The 21,728-nt window shown below is 44.9% G+C and overlaps 1 protein-coding gene across 1 annotated transcript in view; it reads right to left on the reverse strand.

Annotated features, from left to right (window-relative positions):
* The window catches only part of PYM1 (PYM homolog 1, exon junction complex associated factor), a 24,274-nt gene extending 3,343 nt beyond the window's left edge, over positions 1–20,931 (reverse strand). The window contains 1 exon segment of the mRNA XM_008003580.3: positions 20,537–20,931. Within this exon segment, the coding sequence (XP_008001771.1) occupies positions 20,537–20,570 (34 nt within the window). The 5' untranslated portion in view covers positions 20,571–20,931.
* Positions 20,932–21,728: the final 797 nt, after the last annotated feature.

Here is a 21,728-nt window from a genome sequence, read left to right on the forward strand (position 1 = left end):
GGAAGCTGGAGGCAGGTGGATCACTTAAGATCAGGAGTTCGAGACCAGCCTGGCCAACATGGTGAAACCCCATCTCCATTAAAAACACAAAAATTAGCTGGGTGTGGTGGCAGGTGCCTGTAGTCTCAGCTACTTGGAGGCTGAGGCACGAGAATTGCTTGAACCTGGGAAGCAGGGTTGCAGTGAGTTGAGATCATGCCATTGCACTCAAGCCTGGGTGACAGAGCGAGACTCCGTCTCAAAAAAAATAAAAAAATTAGGGTGGGCATGGTGGCTCATGCCTGTAATCCCAGCACTGTGGGAGGCCGAGGCGGGTGGATTACTTGAGATCAGGGGTTCGAGACCAGCCTGGCCAACATGGTGAAACCCCGTCTCTACAAAAATACAAAAAATAGCCAGGCGTGGTGGCAGGCACCTGTAATCCCAGCTACTTGGCAGGAGAATCGCTTGAACCCGGGAGGCAGAGGTTGCAGTGAGCAGAGATCGCACCGCTGCACTCCAATCTGGGTGACAGAGAAAGACTCCATCTCAAAAAGTAAAAACAAGTAAAATAAATAAAAATAAAAAAATCAGCTGGGTGTGGTGGCACATTTGTAATCCCAGCTACTGGGGACGCTGAGGCACAAGAACTGCTTGAGCCCAGGAGGTGGAGGCTGCAGTGAGCCGATATCGTGCCACTGCACTCCAGCTCGGGCAACAGAGTGAGAATGTTTCTCAAAAAAAAAAAAAAAAAAGAAAAGGAAAAAAAAGACTTGGCCTCCTACATGAATTATATATTTTTACATTAATTGGTTTTTTGCTCAAAATGCAAATTTCATTAATATATTAAAACAAAAAAGTCTAAGCGCAGTGGCTCACTCCTGTACTCCTAGCACTTCGGGAGGCGGAGGCAGGCGATCACCTGAGGTCAGGAGCTCGAGACCAGCCTGGCCAACACTGTCTCTACTAAAATACAAAAAATAGCCAGGCATGGTGGCTGGGCATCAGTAATCCCAGCTACTCCAGAGGCTGAGGCAGGAGAATCACTTGAGCTGAGGAGGTGGAGGCTGCAGCGAGCCAAGACTGTACCATCACACTCCAGCCTGGGTGACAGAGCAAGACTCTGTCTCCAAAAAAAAAAAAAAAAAAAAAAAAGTTGTTAAAGGCAATGAGTGATTTGACTGGTGGAGGGGATGGAAGAAAGAAAAATCATGAGCAAAGGGGCTCAAACTTGAGCAAAGAGAGGCATGGATGTGGGAATGCACGTGAGTAGGGAACAGAAAGTAGAGAGGTTCAGGTGAATGAGACAGTTCATGTCAGGGAATAGGAAGCCTGGAAATGAAAAATGGGGTAATCACAGAAAGCCTTAAAAACAAGGTCAAGAACTTTGGACTTTATTGGGTGAGTAAAAGAGAACTACTAAGGATATTTTTGCCCAGCTGTGACAAGAATAAAAACCAAAGAAAAAAAAAACTGGGAGGCTTCCTGGAGGGAGGACTGAGACTAGAGCTGGGCTTTGAAGGAAGAGTCAAACTAAACAAAAAGGGAGACAGAGTAGATTAGAAACAGTTTGTTCTCAAACAAAAACTCACGCATGGGAAGGCAGATAGCATTTTCAGGCAACGACAAACAGACCAGTCAGGCTGAGCTGGAATGTTCAGACCTTGAATACCAGTTAAAGAATTTAATATCTGGCACATGGCATGCACTCAACAAATATTTGTCAAATGAACGAATCCTTTATGCGAAGTATTGTCTTAGGGCTTTGAATAAATGAATGAATCCTTTATACAAAGCAGTGTTTTAGAGTATTTAATCTAGCATAATAAAAGGGTGATTTGGAAAAAAAAACACACCAGAGACTGTGGAAACTAGTTAGGGAAAAAATATTGCGATAATCCTGGCATGAAGGGACAGAATTGGCTGAAACAGGGGCATTGGAAAGTAAGAGACTAAGGGCAGATACATTATTAAAGAATCAACAACACTTGGTAATTCAGTGACTAGGGAAGGAGTAAGAGGGTTAGAAATCAAAGATAATTCAATACACTTTTTATTTTAGTAATCTCAATGTCAGTAATTTACCATAAATAGTTACAGTAGGAAAAAATAAAAACAAAAACAAAAAAGAAAGGAAAGAGATAATCATATGAATATTATGGCATTATCAATAAATAGTGAAAGGTCAGGCACAGTGGCTCATGCCTGTAATCCCAGCACTTTGGGAGGCCAAGATGGGAGGATCCCTTGAGCCCAGGCATTCAAGACCAGCCTGAGCAACATAGGGAGACTCCCGTCTTTACGAACTATACAAAAATTAGCTGGGTATGGTTGGTGGCATGTACCTGTGGTACCAGCTACTCAGGAGGCTGACCTGTGTTGAGGAAAGTAGTCAAACTCTGTAAAATATTTTTAGAGATTCTGAGCCAAATATGTATGAGTGACCATGGCCTGTGACACTGACCTCAGGAGGTCCTGAGAACATGTGCCCTAGGTGCTTGGGGTACAGCTTGGTCTTATATACATTTTTTTTTTTTTTTTTTTTTTGAAACGGAATCTCACTTTGTCTCTCAGGCTGGAGTGCGGTGGCCCGATCTTGGCACACTGCAACCTCTGCCTCCCGGGTTAAAGAGATTCTCCTGCCTCAGCCTGGCGAGTAGCTGGGACTACAGCGCATCACCACACCTGGCTAATGATTGTTTTTGTTTTTTGACATGGTCTCACCCTGTTGCCCAGGCCGGAGTATAGTGGCATGATCTTGGCTCACTGCAACCTCCGCCTCCCAGGTTCAAGCGATTCTCCTGCCTCAGTCTCCCGAGTAGCTGGGACTACAGGCACCCACCACCACGCCTGGCTAATTTTTTGTATTTTTAGTAGAGACAGGGTTTCGCCATGTTGGCCAGGCTGGTCTCAAACTCCTGACCTCAGGTGATCCACCCACCTCAGCCTCCCAAAGTGTTGGGATTACAGGCCTGAGCCACCGCGCCTGGTTTTATATATTTTAGGAAGGCATGAGACATCACTCAACTATATTTAAGAAATATATTGGGTTTGGTTCAGAAAGGTGGGACAACTCAAAGTGGGGGGCTTCCAGGCTATAGGTAAATTTAAACATTTCTGATTGACAATTGGTTGAGTTTGTCTAAAGGCCTGGGATCAATAGAAAGGCTCAGGTTCAGATAAAAGATTGTGAAGACCAAGGTTCCTTTGAAGCCTTATAGTGGCTACCCTTAGAGACAACAGATGACAAATGTTTCCTATTCAGTTCTTTAAAAGGTGCTAGACTTTTAATCTCTTCAGCATTGGGAGGGCCTGAAAGAAACAGATCTAGCTATGTTAATACAGAATTTTATTTTTTTGAGACGGAGCTTTGCTCTTGTAGCCCAGGCTGGAGTGCAGTGGCACCATCTCAGCTCACTGCAACCTCCACCTCCCAGGTTCAAGCGATTCTCCTGCCTCAGCCTCCTGAGTAGCTGGGATTACAGATGCGTGCCACCATGTCCAGCTAATTTTTCTACTTTTTTAGTAGAGACAGGGTTTCGCCATGTTGGCCAAGCTGGTCTTGAACTCCTGACCTCATGTGATCCACCCGCCTCGGCCTCCCAAAGTGCTGAGATTACAGGTGTGAGTGACTGAGTCTGGCCTGTTAATAGAGATTTTTTACAGATGCCGTTTCCCCCACAAAGGTCGGCTTTGCAGGGCCATTTTAAGATATGGCAAGAAACATGTTTTGGGGTAAAATATTTTTATTTTCTTGTTACGTCAGAGTCAGATTGAAAAAGTAAGTAACGAGGCCAGGTGCAGTGACTCACGCTTGTAATCACAGCACTTTGGGAGGCCCAGGTGGGTGGATCACCCGAGGTCAGGAGTTTAAAACCAGCCTGGTCAACATGGTGAAACCCCGTCTCCAGTAAAAATACAAAAATTAGCTGGGAGTGGTGGCGGGCGCCTGTAATCCCAGCTACTCCGGAGGCTGAGGCAGGAGAATCACTTGATCCCAGGAGGCAGAGATTGCAGTGAGCCGAGATCGTGCCATTGCACTCCAGCCTGGGTGACAAGAGTGAAACTCCATCAAGAAAAGAGAAAGGGAGGGGAGGGGAGGGGAGGGGAGGGGAGGGGAGATACAAGGTTAAATGAAACGCATCAGATGAGAACTTATGGTTTGTAGGGCATGACTCCCTACACCCCTTAGATAGGAATTTCGGCAAGGCAAAAAAAATCAGAGCTTAGTCCTCATGTGAGAGGACCAATTGAGTCTTGGACAACATATTGAGACCCCATCTCTATTTTAAAAACTTGTTCGAAAATAATGTGCAAGGCAGAGCACAGTGGCTCATGCCTGTAACGCCAACACTTTGGGAAGCCAAGGCAGGTGGGTCACCTAAGATCAGGAATTTGAGACCAGCCCGGCCAACATAGTGAAACCCTGTCTCTACAAAAATACAAAAAAATTAGCTGAGCATGGTGGCGCATGCCTGTAGTCCCAGCTACTCGGGAGGCTAAGGTGGGACAATCACTTGAGTCTGGGAAGTGGAGGCTGCAGTGAACCAAGATCACGCCACTGCACTCCAGCCTGGGTGAGAGAGCGAGACTCCATCTCAAAAAATTAAAAAAGAAAAGAACATGCAATAATGAAAATTCTATTGGGGTGATAACTTTTCTGTTAAAAATTTCCATTAGGCCAGACGCACTGGCTCATGCCTGTAATCCCAGCTACTTGGGAAGCTAAGGCAGGAGAATTGCTTGAAGTTGGGAGGCAGAGGCTGCAGTGAGCCAAGATCGCGCCATTGCACTCCAGCCTGGGCAATAGGAGCGAAACTCCGCCTCAAGAATAAAAAAAAAAAAAAGGCCTTCTTGATTTACCTCTTGCTAGTTTTCAGTCTGTTAGCATAAATCCACCATACTCTTTCCTCTAGAAACAAATATTTGGCTGGGCACAGTGGCTCCCATATGTAATCCCAGCACTTTGGGAGGTAGAGGCAGATCACCTGAGGTCAGGAATTCGAGACCAGCCTGGCCAACATGGAGAAACCCCATCTCTACTAAAAATACAAAAATTAGCAGGGCGTTGTGGCGAGCACCTGTAATCCCAGCTACTTGGGAGCCTGAGGCAGGAGAATCACTGGAACCCGGGAGGCGGAGGTTGCAGTGAGCCAAGATCACGCCACTGCACTCCAGCCTGGGCAACAAAAGCAAAACTCTGTCTCAAAAAAAAAAAAAAGAAAGAAAGAAACTGAAATATTCACAAATCTCAACCTGACCCATGTCTCTATTCTCTGTGCCTTTTTGCTTTTGCTTCCTCTGGCCTGGAATAGACTATATTTGCTTATCTTAAGTTCATTCCCACTGGTCTTTAAGGTCAAATTCAAGTATCAACTCAAGGCAGCCTTCCTGACTTCCTTATGCCAAGCCAGGTTAAAACTTGCACTCACAGCACCTGTTTTAGCTTTTATCATGCTCTAATGCTTGACATAATTATTTGCTTGTTGGAAAGCAGAAACTGTCTGAACTTCGTAGCAAAGAGCCTGGCCCACACAAGACAGTAAATACGGACTGAATTAATGAGTAAATTAATGTATCTCATTAGGGAAGAGCCAAGAATCCAGAATGTTCTGGGCAAAAAGCATATGTGAAAAGAGACTCAGGGTAAATTAGTGAAACTATGAAAGGTCTCCAACCTCCACTGGGTTTGGACTGAAGCCTTAAGCTGTAGAATACTGATGGCCAATAAGGGAGTACAGGTGATCTGTTCAAAGCAATTCTTTAAGATTAAACTGAAAAATGTGTACCATAAACTAAAGGTAGAGAAAATGAAAGCAACAGCTGCAATGTGAGAAGACTTGACTTCGATGGTTTCTACAGGTATTGAAAGGAAAATGAAAGAGAAATTCATTGTGAAGATTAAATCAACAGGATCCAAAGACTTACCAAGATGTGAATTAGAGAGGAAACAATCAAAACAGTGACACTGTGGATTTAATCTCATGCTTTTCACATGTATTCTTATTTTTCTCAGTATACCACAGGGCACATGGTAATCACATTTATTCACACATGGATTTTAAATTTTTATTGAGCACTTACTCTTGTGCCAGACACTGTAACAGAAACTAGGGATACAACAATGAATAAAGCAAGCAAGGTTCTTGCCTTTTTATAGTATACATTCTAGTGAAAAAGATAACAAACAAGAATACAACTATTTATAATATCACTCTTGAATTTGGAAAATTGGGAAAATAAAAACTACTGATATAAACAAAGTCCATAGGGGAAAACAACTTTGTGGAAACAACAATTCAATTCTAGACAAGTATTTTACATGGAATTTGGGAGAAAGGGACAATACTAGAAACATATATTTAAGTTGATTGCACAGAGATTATAGCGGAAGGTTTAGGAGGACAAAAGATAGACTGCAATAAAAGGCAGAGCAGAAGCTTCTTGAATGGCCATCCTGTGTGGAAGCCCTCAGAGATACAAATAGCCCATTATCACAAAGGAGCACCTATTTTATGTTATCTTGGTTCCATCCTCTGGCCTTGATGGTATCCAAGGGTGAAGTCAAAAAGAAGGGAGAGGTTTGGCAGTTCCCACCCCTAGAAATAAAAACCAAGGGCAGAATATCAGGACTTTCAGATAATATCTTGCAGAGTCAAAAACTAGAGATTGGGGATTGCTACTATAAGAATCTTTTTAAGCTTTGTCATTTTCTCACATCTGCCGTTTTTTAATTCTCAATCTGTTTCCTTAAGTCTGTCAGCAATAAAAACCCTTACACTGAAAGGTCCTTGTTTCCAGGGGTTGCAGGTAGACAGTGAAAAGACAACATAGCAAGGCATGGAGGAACTCCAAGGAGGTAGGGACATGGTTGTTCAAGGTATGAGACCTGCTTCAAATAAGAAAAGAGATCTAAGTCACAGGTCTCAGCCTGCGGATGATCTCAGGGTCAAAATAAGACCTGGATGTGGTTTCCAACACAGAGAAAATATAACAAAGAGATTAGAGCTGGAGGAATGACCCTGAAATAATGGTCATAATCATTTCCCTGAAGGAGGAAAAGGTGACAGCAACAACAGGAAATGATTCATAGGAAAGGAAGACCAGGACATGCTAAGCCATGGAGACCAAAAGTTTTAAGTAAAGGTAGGTGATGGCTGGGCGCGGTGGCTCACGCCTGTAATCCCAACACTTTGGGAGGCCGAGGCAGGTGAATCACGAGGTCAGAAGATGGAGACCATCCTGGCTAACACGATGAAACCCCGTCTCTACTAAAAATAGAAAAAATCAGCCGGGCATGGAGGCATGCGCCTATAGTCCCAGCTACTCGGGAGGCTGAGGCAGGAGAATGGTGTGAACCCAGGAGGCGGAGGTTGCAGTGAGTCGAGATCGCACCACTGCATTCCAGCCTGGGCGACAGACTGAGACTCCGTCTAAAAAAATAAATAAATCAATAAAAGTAAAGGTAGGTGATTAACAGTATTAAATACTGCGGAGAAATCAAGGAAAGAACTGAAAAAAAGGTTCTGGTTTTGGCATTTTAGAAATCCCTGGTTATCTCCGCAAATACAACCTCACAAAGGCATGGTGGTAAAGAGGCCAGATTACAAATTAAACACAATAAACACTAAAAGCCTCCTAGCTGGGCATGGTGGCACACACCTGTAATCCCAGCTACTCAGAAGGCTGAAACAGGAGAATCACTTGATCCCGGGAGGCACAGGTTGCAGTGAGCCAAGATCGTGCCATTGCACTCCAGTCTGGGAGACAGAGCAAGACTTCATCTTTAAAAAAAAAAAAAGCCTCCTAGAAGAAAAGTACCATAAGTGCTAATAGGGTTATCAAGGTGAGTAAGATGGTCCCAATTTTCAAAAAATTTACAGACTAAGTAAGGAGGAGGTGGGCAAATTAGGCAAGCAAAGTTTAAGACAAAAGAGTGTCAAAAGTATCCTAAGAGATGACAGGAGATAATCAGGAAAACCTCATTTGACACTAAAGACTAGAAAGTAGTAATAATTAATGATAACAACAAATCAGCAGCCAGTATTTCTGCAGGCAGAGAAAAGGGAAAGGGGATAAGAGGAACAACAAAAGCAAAATCCTAGCAGTGGAAAACTCAGTATTTAAGAATGATTAGTAAAGAGTATTTATTAATAAGTAACTACATTACAGGAGGAACTTTGTATACATTATCCTGTTAAATATAAACGATAGATAGATATTATCATTTACAGCCAAGGAAACAGTCTTCAAGAGGTTAAAGACATAGTCAAGGCTTGGTGTACTGGCTCACGCCTGTAATCCCAGCACTCTGGGAGACCAAGGCAGGTGGATCACCTGAGGTCAGGAGTTCGAGACCAGCCTGGCCAATATAGCAAAGCCCCATATCTACTAAAACTACAAAAATTAGCCAGACGTGGTGGTGCATGCTTGTAATACCAGCTACTCGGGAGGCTGAGGCAGGAAAATCGCTTGAAGTCAGGAGGCGGAGGTTGCAGTGAGCTGAAACCATGCCACTGGACTCTAGCCTGGGTGACAGAGTAAGACTCCATCTCAAAAAAAAAAAGACATGGTCAAGATTCCAAAGGTAGCATATACCTGTAACCTGAACTCAAGTCTGATGCCAAAGCTTACACATCATTGCACTGCTGTTCCACATCAGTTATACAGCCCAGTTTCACTAGAGGGTATAGGTAAAAACACGGCATGTGATAATACCATATTTAAAAGTAGGCCAGGGCCGGGCGCGGTGGCTCAAGCCTGTAATCCCAGCACTTTGGGAGGCCGAGACAGGCGGATCACGAGGTCAGGAGATCGAGTCCATCCTGGCTAACACGGTGAAACCCCGTCTCTACTAAAAAATACAAAAAAATAGCCGGGCGAGGTGGTGGGCGCCTGTAGTCACAGCTACTCCAGAGGCTGAGGCAGGAGAATGGCATAAACCCGGGAGGCGGAGCTTGCAGTGAGCTGAGATCCGGCCACTGCACTCCAGCCCGGGCGACACAGCAAGACTCCGTCTCAAAAAAAAACAAACAAAAAAAAAAAACAAAAAAAAAGTAGGCCAGGCCCGGTGGCTCACGCCTGTAATCCCAGCACTTTGGGAGGCCAAGGTGGGTGGATCACGAGCTCAGGAGATCGAGACCATCCCGGCTAATATGGTGAAACCCTGTCTCTACTAAAAATACAAAAAATTAGCTGCGTGTGGTGGTGGGCGCCTGTAGTCCCAGTTACTCGGGAGACTGAGGCAGGAGAATGGCATGAACCTGGGAAGCAGAGCTTGCAGTGAGCCAAGATCATGCTACTGCACTCCAGCCTGGGCAACCGAGCGAGACTCAGTCTCAAAAAAAAAAAAAAAAAAGGTAGTCAGCCAGGCACCGTGGCTCACGCTTGTAATCCCAGCACTTTGGGAGGCCAAGGTGGGCAGATTACCTGAGGTCAGGAGTTCAAGACCAGCCTGACCAACATGGAGAAACCCCCGTCTCTACTAAAAATACAAAAATTAGCCAGGTGTGGTGGCACATGCCTGTAATCCCAGCTACTCGGGAGGCTGAGGCAGAAGAATCGCTTGAACCTGGGAGATGGATGTTGCGGTTAGCCGAGGTCAGGCCATTGCACTCCACAGCCTGGGCAACAACAGCGAAAGTCGGTCTCAAAAAAAATAAAAATAAAAAATAAAAAGTAGTCTGAGGTTGGGCATAGTGGCTCATGCCTGTAATCCCAACACTATGGGAGGCTGAGGCAGGCAGATCGCTTGCGTCCAGGAGTTTAAGACCGGCCTGGGCAACATGGCGAAATCTCTTCTTTACAAAAATTAGCTGGGCATGTTGTGCACACGTGTAATCCCAGTTACTTGGGAGGCTAAGCTGGGAGAATCACTTCAACCCAGGAGGTCAAGTCTGCAGTAAACTGCAATCATACCACTGTACTCTAGCCTGGGCAACAGAGTGAGACTCTGTCTCAAAAATAAAAAAAATTTAAAAAGTAGTTTGTCGGCTGCGCACAGTGGCTCACCACACCTGCAATCCAGTACTTTGGGAGGCCAAGATGGGTGGATCACCTGAGGTCAGGAGCTCGAGACAGGCATGGCCAAAATGGTGAAAGCCCATCTCCACTAAAAATAAAAAAAATTAGCCGGGCGTGGTGGCAGGTGCCTATAATCCCAGGTACTTGGGAGGCTGAGGCAGGAGAATCACTTAAACCCAGGAGACGGAGGTTGCAGTGAGCCGAGATCGCACCACTGCACTCCAGCCTGGGCAACAAGAGTGAGACTGCAACTTGAAAAAAATTAAAAATAAAATTAATTAAATAAAAAGTAGTTTGTCACAGCCATAAAAAACAAAATCATGTCCTTTGTAGCAACATGGATGCAGCTGAAGGCCATTATCCTAAGCAAATTAACACAGGAACAGAAAACCAAATACTGCATTTTCTCACTTATAAGTAGGAGCTAAACACTGGGTACTCACAGACATAAAGATGGCAACAACGGACATTGGGGACTAGTAGAGGCTGGCACGGGTTTAAAAACTATCTACTGGGGCCAGGCGCAGTGGCTCACGCCTGTAATCCCAGCACTTTGGGAGGCCAAGCTAGACGGATCACCTGAGGCAGGAGTTGGAGACCAGCCTGGCCAACACAGTGAAACCCCAACTCAACTAAATACAAAACTTAGCCAGTCGTGGTGGTGTGTGCCTGTAATCCCAGCTATTCAGGATGCTGAGGCAGGAGAATCACTTCAACCCGGGAGACAGAGGTTGTAGTGAGCCAAGATCACACCACTGAACTCCAGCCTGGGCAACAGAGCAAGACTCCATCTCAAAAAAAAAAAAAAAAAGCTAACTATTGGGTACTATGCTCACTATCTGGGTGATGGGATCACTCGTACCCCAAACCTCAGCATCACACAATTATACCCATGTAACAAACCTGCACATTTTCTAAATCTAAAATGAAAATTGAATTGAAATAAACAAATAGACCAGGCATGGTGGCTCACGCCTGTAATCACAGCACATTGGGAGGCAGAGGTAGGAGGATCATTTGAGCTGAGTTCAAGACCATCCTGGGTAAGATGGTAAGACCTCCATCTCTATAAAAAAATTTAAAAATTAGGCTGGGCATGGTGGTTTACACCTGTAATCTCAGCACTGGGAGGCCAAGGCAGATGGATCACCTGAGGTCAGGAGTTTGAGACCAGCCTGGCCAACATAGTGAAATCCCGTCTCTACCAAAAATATAAAAATTAGCTGGGCGTGGTGGCAGGTGCCTGTAGTCCCAGCTACTTGGGAGGCTGAGGCAGGAAAATCGCTTGAACCCAGGAGGCAGAGGTTGCACTGAGACGAGATTGTGCCACTGCACTCCAGCCTGGGCAACAGAGCAAGACTCCATCTCAAAAAAATAAAAATAGCCGGGCGCGGTGGCTCACACCTGTAATCTCAGCACTTTGCGAGGCCGACACGAGCAGATCACAAGGTCAGGAGATCGAGACCATCCTGACTAACATGGTGAAACCCCGTCTCTCTAAAAAAGATACAAAAAATTAGCTGGGCATGATGGCAGTCGCCTGTAGTCCCAACTGCTCGGTAGGCTGAGGCAGGAGAATGGCGTGAACCCGGGAGGCGGAGCTTGCAGTGAGCCGAGATTGCGCCACTGCACTCCAGCCTGGGCAACGAGCGAGACTCCGTCTCAAAAATAAATAAATAAATAAATAAATAAAAATAAAAAAGGTAGTCCTATCATTTCATCACATTTCCCAAAGCTTTTGCTATGTAAAATACTACTCCCATAAGATATTAAACAGGGATTATCCCTAAACATTGTTAAATAAGTTTGGGAAATTCTGGGTTAAACACAAGAAAAGATTTTGTGTGTTTTTTTTTTTTTAACAGCAAGGCTTAAATAAGTTACTACGTTCTTACTCAGGTGAATATGCAAGATGCGAATATGGTTTACAGGGTTTCCCAAAATTTGTGCACAGAAACATTATTTGTATTTTATTTATCTTTGAGAGGTCACTGTCACCCAGGCTGGAGTGCAGTAGCCAGACCTTGACTCACTGCAGTCTCCACCTCTCAGGCTCAAGCAATTCCTCCCACCTCAGTCTCCCAAGTAGCTGGGACTACAGGAGTGTGTGTGTCACCACACCCAGTTAATTTTTTGTATTTTTAGTAGAGACGAGGTTTTGCCATGTTGCCCAGGCTGGTCTTGAATTCCTGGGCTCAAGCAATCCACCCGCCTCGGCCTCCCAAAGTGTTGAGATCACAGGCGTGAGCCACCGCTCTCAGCTCTATTTTAGTTATTTATTTTGTGTCACATCTCAGAGGACTACTAGGTGTTTCAAAGATTCATATTTTGGAAAATAACAGCCAATCTTAACAGTACAATTCCAAATATATCACTTTACATTATGTTATATATGCATATGTGCTTAGAAAAACTAGGCTGGGGGCCAGGCGTGGTGGCTTACGCCTGTAATCCCAGCACTTTGGGAGGCCAAGGGCAGATCACCTGAGGTCAGGAGTTCGAGACCAGCCTGGCCAACACAGTGAAACCCCGTCTCTAACTAAAAATACAAAAAAATAGCTGGGTATGGTGGTACGTGCCTATAATCCCATCTATTTGGGAGGCTGAGGCAGGAGAATAGCTTGAGCCCGGTTGGCAGAGCAGAGATGGCGTCATTGCACTCCAGTCTGAGCGACTGGAGACAGAGAAAGACTCTGTCTCAAAAAAAAAAAAAAAGAAAAAGATAAAAGAAAAACTAGGCTGGGTGCAGTGGCTCATGCCTGTAATCCCACCGCTTTGGAAGGCCAAGGTGGGAGGACTGCTTGTGAAAAGGAGTTTGAGAACAGTCTGGGCAGCATAGCTCTAAAAAAAAATTCAAAAATTAGCCGGGCATGGTGGCGTATGCCTGTAGTGCTAGTACTAGCTACTCAGGAGGCGGAGGCAGGAGAATTGCGTGACCCCAACAGTTGAGACTACAGCAAGGTATGACTGTGCCACTGCACTCTAACCTGGGCAACAGAGCAGGACCTTGTCTCTTTAAAAAAAAAAAAAAAAAAAAAAAAAGGAAAAGAAAAACTAGTTGCTCATGCCTATAATCCCAACACTTCAGAAGGCCGAGGCGAGAGGATCGCTTGAGCCCAGGAGTTGGAGACCAGCCTGGGAAACACAGCCTGACCTCATCTTACAGATAATTTAAAAAATCAGGCCAAGCACGGTGGCTCATGCCTGTAGTTCTAGCATTTTGGATCGCCGAGATGGGCGATCCTTTGAGGCTAGGAGTTCAAGATCAGCCTAGACAACATGGTAAAACCCCATCTCTACTAAAAATACAGAAATTAGCCGGGTGTGGGGGTGCACACCTGTAATTCCAGCTACTCAGGAGGCTGAGGCAGGAGAATCACTTGAACCCAGGAGGTGGAGATTATAGTGAGCAGAGATCACACCACTGCACTCCAGCCTGGTGACAGAGTGAGACTCCATCTCAAAAAAAAAGAAAGGAAAAAGAAAATAACCCTAAGTGCAGACAAAGATGCATGCACAAAAACATTCATAGTGTTCTTTTTTTTTTTTTTTTTTTGAGACGGAGTCTCACTCTGTCCCCAGGCTGAAGTGCAGTGGCGCTATCTCAGCTCACTACAAACTCTGCCTCCCCGGTTCATGCCATTCTCCTGCCTCAGCCTCCCAAGTAGCTGGGACTACAGGCGCCCGCCACCACACCTAGCTATTTTTTTGTATTTTTAGTAGAGACGAGGTTTCACTGTGTTAGTCAGGATGGTCTCGATCTCCTGACCTCGTGATCTGCCCACCTCGGCCTCCCAAAGTGCTGGGATTACAGGCGTGAGCCACCACACCCGGCCCAGAATTTTTATTATAAGAACACTATGGGCCAGGCACGGTGGCTTACGCCTGTAATCCCAGCACTTTGGGAGGCCAAGGTGGCCGGATCACGAGGTCAGGAGGTCGAGACCATCCTGGCTAACACGGTGAAACCCTATCTCTACTAAAAATACAAAAAATTAGCTGGGTGCGGTTGCGCGCGCCTGTAGTACCAGTTACTCGGGGAGGCTGAGGCAGGAGAATGGTGTGAACCCAGGAGGTGGAGCTTGTAGTGAGCTGAGATTGCACCACCGCACTCCAGCCTGGGTGACAGAGCGAGACTCCGTCTCAAAAAAAAAAAAAAAAAAAAATTCTGAAAACAATCTACAGGTCCAATAACAGAAGAAAGGTAAGATAAGGTGCATGCCCAAACTATAAAACACTCTGCCAGTATTTTAAAAGATGTTTACAGAGTTTTTAATAGCAAGGAAAAACATTTACCTCATAAGGCTAAATGAAAAGGCAAGATATAAAAATGTATATACCATCTGATTCTGCTATGTTTAAAACAGTTTAGAAAGATATATGCCAAATATAACAGCAGACTCTGGGTTGATGAATTAATATTGAACAAAAATTACGCAACTAAATTTGTACTTAAGGAGCAGTCATCTGGTAGCAGTGTATCAGAAGAAATGAAACAAGAGAGAGACTGAAAATAGGATGACCAGTTTAGGAGGTCACAGTAATATTTGCAGGACAACAGAAACTAGAATTTTAGCAGGCACTTAGAATGGCCCAAGTACACTATGCCTGGTACTTGGCCGTATATAGTAATTTCTTCTAACCCATACAATAACCCTTACATAATAGTAATAACTACAGAACAATGTGTTGGACACTTTTTATGTGCCAAACATGCAAATTATTTTATTTAAATTTTAATACTTATAATAATCCTGTGTTGCAGGAGTTATTCCAATTTCAATGATGAGAAAACTAAGACTTAGATTCCCAAGGTTATATAGCTAACAAGTACTAAAGATGGGATAAAGGTAACAGCAGTAGGAATAAAATAATGATATTTTGATAAATGATATACGTGAGGAGGGCAAGAGAGAAGTAAAAGATGATAAAAATAATCATAAAAAAATAAAACTCCCATAAATTAAAAAAAAAAAATACTCCCATACAAATAAAAACACCTAGTGATCAGATCTTAGTTTCTAACATTATTCTTCAGTAAAAAGAACAAGGGCTTCTTAGAGAAATGGCAGACCATAGGACTGGAGCAGAGAACAAAATCATAACCTGCAATGATGGCGAATATCAAAGGGAGATGGGCCAAGTAAAAAAATAGAAAGGGTTCCCAATGTTCAAAACTGGAACATTTGAGCAATAAAGCAAATAAAATAGTATTGGATTATAACCTACCATATAAAATAAACATCTATAAGTCCATATTGATATACATAAATTAATAAACAAACAAGGGGAAAGAAAAAAATCTGGGCAGAAGAATGCCAAATAATGTGGGGTTTTTTTTTATTGTTTTTTGAGATAGGGTCTCACTCCCACCAAGGCTGGAGTACAGTGGCACAAGCACGGCTCAATGCAGCCTCAACCTCCCTGGCTCAAACAATCTTCCCCCCTCAGGCACCCTGAGCAGCTGGGACCACAGGTGTGTGCCATCTTACTCAGCTCAATTTTTTTTTTTTTTTATCTTTTTGTAGATACGAGGTCTTTGCTATGTTGCCTAGGATGACCTCAAGCGATCCTCCAGCCTCAGCCTCCCAAAGTGCTGGGATTACAGGCATATACCACCATGCCCAGCCCTTAATCTCTTTTTTTAAGGAGGCACAACTCTCTATTCCTCATGCATGGGCTAGGAATAGTGACTTCCCTACAGTATGGAAAGGAAGGGGGTAAAGCGTAACTTTACAGTGAAGCCTTACAAACAATATCTCTGCCAGATAATCATGGTCAATACTAACAGGCTGGGCATAGTGGCTCATGCCTAGTTATCCCAGAATTTTGGTAGGCCTAAGGGGGACAATACCTTGAGCTCATGAGTTCAAGACCAGCCTGGGCAACATAGTGAGACCCCATCTTTACCAAAAAAAAAAAAAAAAAAAAATTAGCCAGGCATGATGGCACACGCCTGTGATCCTAGATACTCAGGAGGCTGAGGTGGGAGAATCGATTGAGCCTGGGAGGTCAAGGCTTCAATGAGCCATGACAGTGTCACCGCATTCCAGTCTGGGCAACAGAGGGAAGACTCTGTCTCAAAAAAAACAAAAAAATTAACAGTAAAAAATCACTGTGATTCTATGTACCCTGATATGATGTGATGAAAATGTCACTTTACCTCTGTGGTCTTCCTCCCCAAAACATATACCCCACATCTAATCATGAGAAATACATCAGACAAATTCCAATAGAAGGACATCCTACAAAATACCTGACCAGTACTCCTCAAAACTCAAGGTCATCGAAAACAAGGAAAGCCTGAGAAAATGTCACAGCCAAGAGGAGCTTAGAGAGACATGAGAACTAAATATTATGTAGTACCCTGGATAAGATCCTGGAACAACAACAAAAAAATTAGGTAAAAAGACCAGGCACGGTGGCTCACACCTGTAATCCCAGCACTTTGGGAGGCTGAGGTGGGCAGATTACCTGAGGTCTGGAGTTCGAGACCAGCCTGACCAACATGGAGAAACCCCGTCTCTACTAAAAATACAAAATTAGCTGGGCAGGGCGGCGCATGCCTGTAATCCCAGCTACCTGGGAGGCTAAGGCAAGAGAATCACTTGAACCCGGGAGGTAGAGGTTATGGTGAGCCGAGATCTCCCCATTTTACTCCAGCCTGGGCGACAAGAGCAAAGCTCTGTCTCAAAAAAATAATAAATAAATAAATAAATAAATAAATAAATAAATAATAAATTAAGTAAAAACTAAGGAAATCAGCCAGGTGTGGTGGTTCACACCTGTAATCCCAGCACTTTGGGAGGCCAGGGCGTGAGGATCACTTGAGCCCAGGAATTTGAGATCAGACTGGGCAACAGAGCAAGACTGTACCTCTACAAAAAATACAAAAATGAGTCAGGAGTGGTGGTGTGTACCTGTAGTCCCAGCTACTCAGAAGTTTGAGGTGGGAGGATCACTTGAGTCCAGAAGTTAAGACTACAGTAAATGGTGACTGCACCAGTGCACCCCAGCCTGGGTGACAGAGCAGACTCTGTCTCAAAAAAAACTAATGAAATGATGTATGGATTCTAGTTAATAATATCAATATTGCTTCATTAATTAAAAGCAAAGTACCATATTAATATAAGATGACAGTAATGGGGAAACCGAGTATAGGGTATATGGGAAATCTCTGTAGCATCTACTCAATTTTTCTATAAATCTAAAAGTGTTCTAAAAAATCAAGTATAGTTAGAATATTAAAAAAAGAAACAGTCGGGCGCAATGGCTCAAACCTGTAATCCCAGCACTTTGGGAGGCCGAGGCGGGTGGATCACGAGGTCAGGAGTTCGAGACCAGCCTGACCAACATGATGAAACTCCATCTCTCCTAAAAATACAAAAATTAGTCAGGCGTGGTGATGCACGCCTGTAATCCCAGCTACTCAGGAGGCTGAGGCAGAAGAATCGCTTGAACCAGGGAGGCAGAGGTTGCAGTGAGCCGAGATCATGCTACTGGGAGACAGAGTGAGACTCCGTCTCAAAAAAAAAAAAAGAAACAACACAAAAGTTTATCTTGGGTTGGCTAGAACAATGGTGCCTTTAACAGAAAGGGATGAAAAAACTGATACTGTGATACTGGTTTTGGTCAGGTTAGATTTGAGGTATGACAGTACATCCAAGAGTGAAGATATTCACCAAACAATTAGAAAAAGGGATAGGCAACTCTAGAGAGGGTAGTGCTAGAAATAATGGCTGCAAAGAGTTAAGAAACAAATAGGCAACAAGGAAACAGAAGTATCAGGAGTAAATTTCTTCACATGCAAGAAATCTGGGGAGAGATGCAGGCTCACACCTGTAATCCCCACATTTTGGCAGACTGAGGTGGGAAGATCACTTGAGGCCAGGAGTTCAAAACCAGCCTGGGCAACATAGCAAGTCTGCATCCCTACATTTTAAAAAAAGAAAGAAACAAACAAAATCTTGCTATGAAGAAAAAGGAAACAAAAATGATAGGCCTTGATTTTTCAGTAAAATAAAATGAAGTCATCTGCCAAAAGAAGGAGAATTAAAAGGGATGGTCACACAGAGCTGGAAAAGTTTGGGGAAAACAGCTATGGAAGAACATAAAAAATAAATTTAAATTTTTATTTATTTATTTATTTTTGAGACAGAGTCTCGCTCTATCGCCCAGAGTGGAGTGCAGTGGCGCGATCTCAGCTCACTGCAATCTCTGCCTCCTGGGTTCAAGCGATTCTCCTGTCTCAACCTCCCGAGTAGCTAAGATGACAGGCCCACACCACCACGCCACCACACCCAGCTAATTTTAGTAGTTATAGTAGAGATGGGGTTTCACCATACTGGTCAGGCCGGTTTTGAACTCCTGACCTCAGTTGATCCACCCACCTCAGCCTCCCAAAGTGCTGGGATTATAGGCGTGAGCCACCGCGCCTAGCAAAAAATTGTTTTAAAAAGAAAAGAATGATTAGAAGCCATGATCTTGGCAGAAGTTATATTAAGTTATATTGAATCTGATAGCTTCTGTACTTTTTCTCTAGCAACATGCTGTGGCCTAGAAGCAGAAGCCAAGAAAACATCTCTAATCATAGCCATCATTAGAGATAACAGAAGTGCCTGCTTAGTATAGAAAATCAAAATGAATAAAGAAAGCAAGAGGATATTATCAAAGGGGCTGGTCACAGAGGTCTAGCTGGGCAGCACCAAAGGCCATAAGGTACTGACAGATTCAATGAAATGGAAAGGTCAAGAACCAGAGAACCTGAGGACACAAAGCTGATCCTGAGGGTTTAAGATACTGAAATAAGTGACTGATAAGGAGGCTAAAGTGAGGGGGAGCACCTGAAGAAAAAGCGGTGTCCTAGATGAGATCCAGGTTGTAGTGATTCTGATGTGCAACTGGTTTGAAAATACAAAGCAAAGTCGACCGTCTCATGCTGAGGAACTATGAGATCAGAGTATTCCAATGGTGCTGGAGACACTGAAAATGACAGCAAGAAAAAGAGGAGAGAAAAAAATATGATGCAATAGGTCTGGGTCCTTGTGGGCAGTAAATGATGACACTAAAGTTTTACAGAAACTGCTATAATTGCATGGCAATACCTTCCATGAGGATTAGAGTGACAGTGGTAGATCAATGATCTGGACATAGTAAAGGAAAACAAAAAAGCAGTTTATTCCTTCTTCTCTTCCACATAGTCACTAAAAACAGGAAACAGCTTTTAGTGGCAAGGTAGGGTGAGAAGTGATACCTGGATTTTCACGGAGTCAGGGTAAAGAAAATGATTAAGAGTAAAGAGAAATATACTAGATAAGTAGTATTTTCAAAGCACACATTAAAAATTGGTAATTCATGGAGGAGCTACTGGGTAGAGAACAGAAGGAAAGAGGTAGTACCACTTTTAAATTGTGAGGTTGGGGAGGAGTAGCAGCAACCTGGGTTGTCATCAGGTACCATAAGACAGGTGGAAGAGGTGTAAGGAACATGGAAAGCAGCAGAGCAAGAAGCAAAATGGCACATTTTAAAACAGACCGTGTGTACCAAGGCACGGGCACAGTGTTGCTTCTACAGACTACACATATGAGGGCTACAAAAACAGAAACACTTTGCACTTGCACAGCATTTTGTAAATTGCTTTCACATATATTATTTGATCATCATTGAGTAGCTATTACTACTACGCATATTTTTCTAAAGATGAAGCCATTAGGAAGGGACAAAACCAAGATAAAAGCTGTGATTCTCCGTTTCCAACACATACACCTCACATACACAGCAGACACTTCAACATCTCGACTAGCCAGGCTGGAAATTCTTCTCTAGCCAGAAGGAATAGTGGGTTTTATTCACTTGTCAAAGGGCTTCGGAGAAAAGCCACTAGACACTTTCCTGTTTGCCTTTTCCCACCTTAGACCCCTCAATTTCTATCACCATCACAGGAGAAGATAGCGAAGGGTGGCTCCATCAGGGAGAAAACTCAAGCTGAAAGTTATATTAGGGTCCTCTTCCCTTCACACCTCTAAACCTCAGTGACCCAACAGATGAAGATAAGGGAGAGGAAAAAGTACTATGTAGAAACGAGAAGGTCTTCAGCAAATACCGCTTCGAGAAAAATAATGAAAACGGGACTGAGGTAGGGCAGAAAGCAAGTATAGCTGAGATGGGGGAGGGGAAAAGGAGGAGGGCAGGAATTGGAGGGAACTGAGAGTGTAGGAGTCCCCAAGGCTGAAGAACCTATAAGAGATATGAGTGCTCCAACTGCTGGAGAAAAGCTAAGGGCCCGTGAGGGTCCTGAAGCAGGGACCAGCACTGAAGGACCCCAGGGTTTGGGTGACCGGAAGCAGAGACCCCCAAACACGAGACCAGAAGGGGGCGCAGGAGACACCCCGCAGGAGAGAATGAATGGGGAAGGCGGTCCGGGGGGCGGGGCAAAGGAGGGGCCCCGGGATGGGCGGGGCACAGACCCCTTTCCAAGTCCGAACCCCTGCCCCGAGAGCCCGGGGAGAAGCGGCTCCGCGCCTCCCGCACTCACCGCCGGTCTCGTCAGTAACATAGGGAGTCGCCATCTTGAAAACGCAAACCACTTCCGGCGTGAGCGGGCTGGGGTCCCGCCCCCCTCCCCACCGGAAGTGGAGTCCCGATCGTAGCAAGCCACCATCTTAGTCTTAAAGGGAGAGTGCACCATTTCATGGGCGGAGGTGGAGGAGGAGGAAGAGGGGAGAAGCTGAAATAGTTAATAAAATAAAGCCGTGGGCTCTTTTACTGCCACCGATACCATTATTGAGCGCTTGCTGCCTGTAAAACAGTCCTCGGGGAGCCAAGAGAAGTTCCGAGGCACAGTCCCTCTCATCCCAGGAACTCCTCGTATGTCCACGACCTGCGAGGGAAAAGGGCGCAAGGCCCACCTGCACCCAAAAAGGGGGCCTTATAAATGAAGAAAGGAAGACTATCCAGGCTTTGGCCTGCACCCAGACCTGAGAGCAGCTTGGTGACGTGGAGCAGACAAACTCCAGGAACGCACTGGGGCGCACAAGTGTTTCTGGGGACGGTTGGAAGACCCCATGTAACCCTCTCTAAGAAGGTGGGGAGGTCGAATTCGCGTGCCGATTGCTGTCGGCCGCCCCACTCAACCTCCAGAGACCCGCGGGAGGGGCGTGCAAGGCGGAGAGTCCCACGGGTCGGTCACCTGTCTCCGTAGCCGCAGGGTTGCCGGCAGCTTCCATGGCTGAAGAGGCAGCTGGCCAGGTTGGGCGGGCGGCCCTGGCCTGGCTCTGCCCCGCTGGGCGGCGCCGGAGATTCGGCGGCGAAGAGATGAGGGCCCTACTTGCTTCTCTCCCAGACCTCCTAACCCTGAGTGCCTCCTTGGGTTGGGCCCTAGGGTCAGAGGGCAGGGTAAAGGCTTCTGGGCGGACCTACTTAGTATTCTAATTAAACTCGTCCAACCGCTGAGGATCTAAAGCGGGGCAGCTCGTCAATAATCCGGTTCCGTAGGGTCACTCCATTTGTAGTCCTCCTCTGCCCCGTACCTCCCTATTCAGACGAACCCAAATGCTCTTTCCTCCGCCGCCCATTTCAGCAACTGTTGTTCCTTCAGGGCTAAGTTCTGTTAAACTTGTTTCCCCTACAGCCTGGGAGGGGCCCGACTGCAGGTTCTTCTCCTCCGGTGTCAACTCTGCCCTGCTCCACCCTTATATAGCTTTTTCCTTATCAATCCTTTTACCTTC

The sequence above is a fragment of the Chlorocebus sabaeus genome, chromosome 11 (genome assembly GCF_047675955.1).
Source record: "Chlorocebus sabaeus isolate Y175 chromosome 11, mChlSab1.0.hap1, whole genome shotgun sequence".
Taxonomy (NCBI): Eukaryota; Metazoa; Chordata; class Mammalia; order Primates; family Cercopithecidae; genus Chlorocebus; species Chlorocebus sabaeus.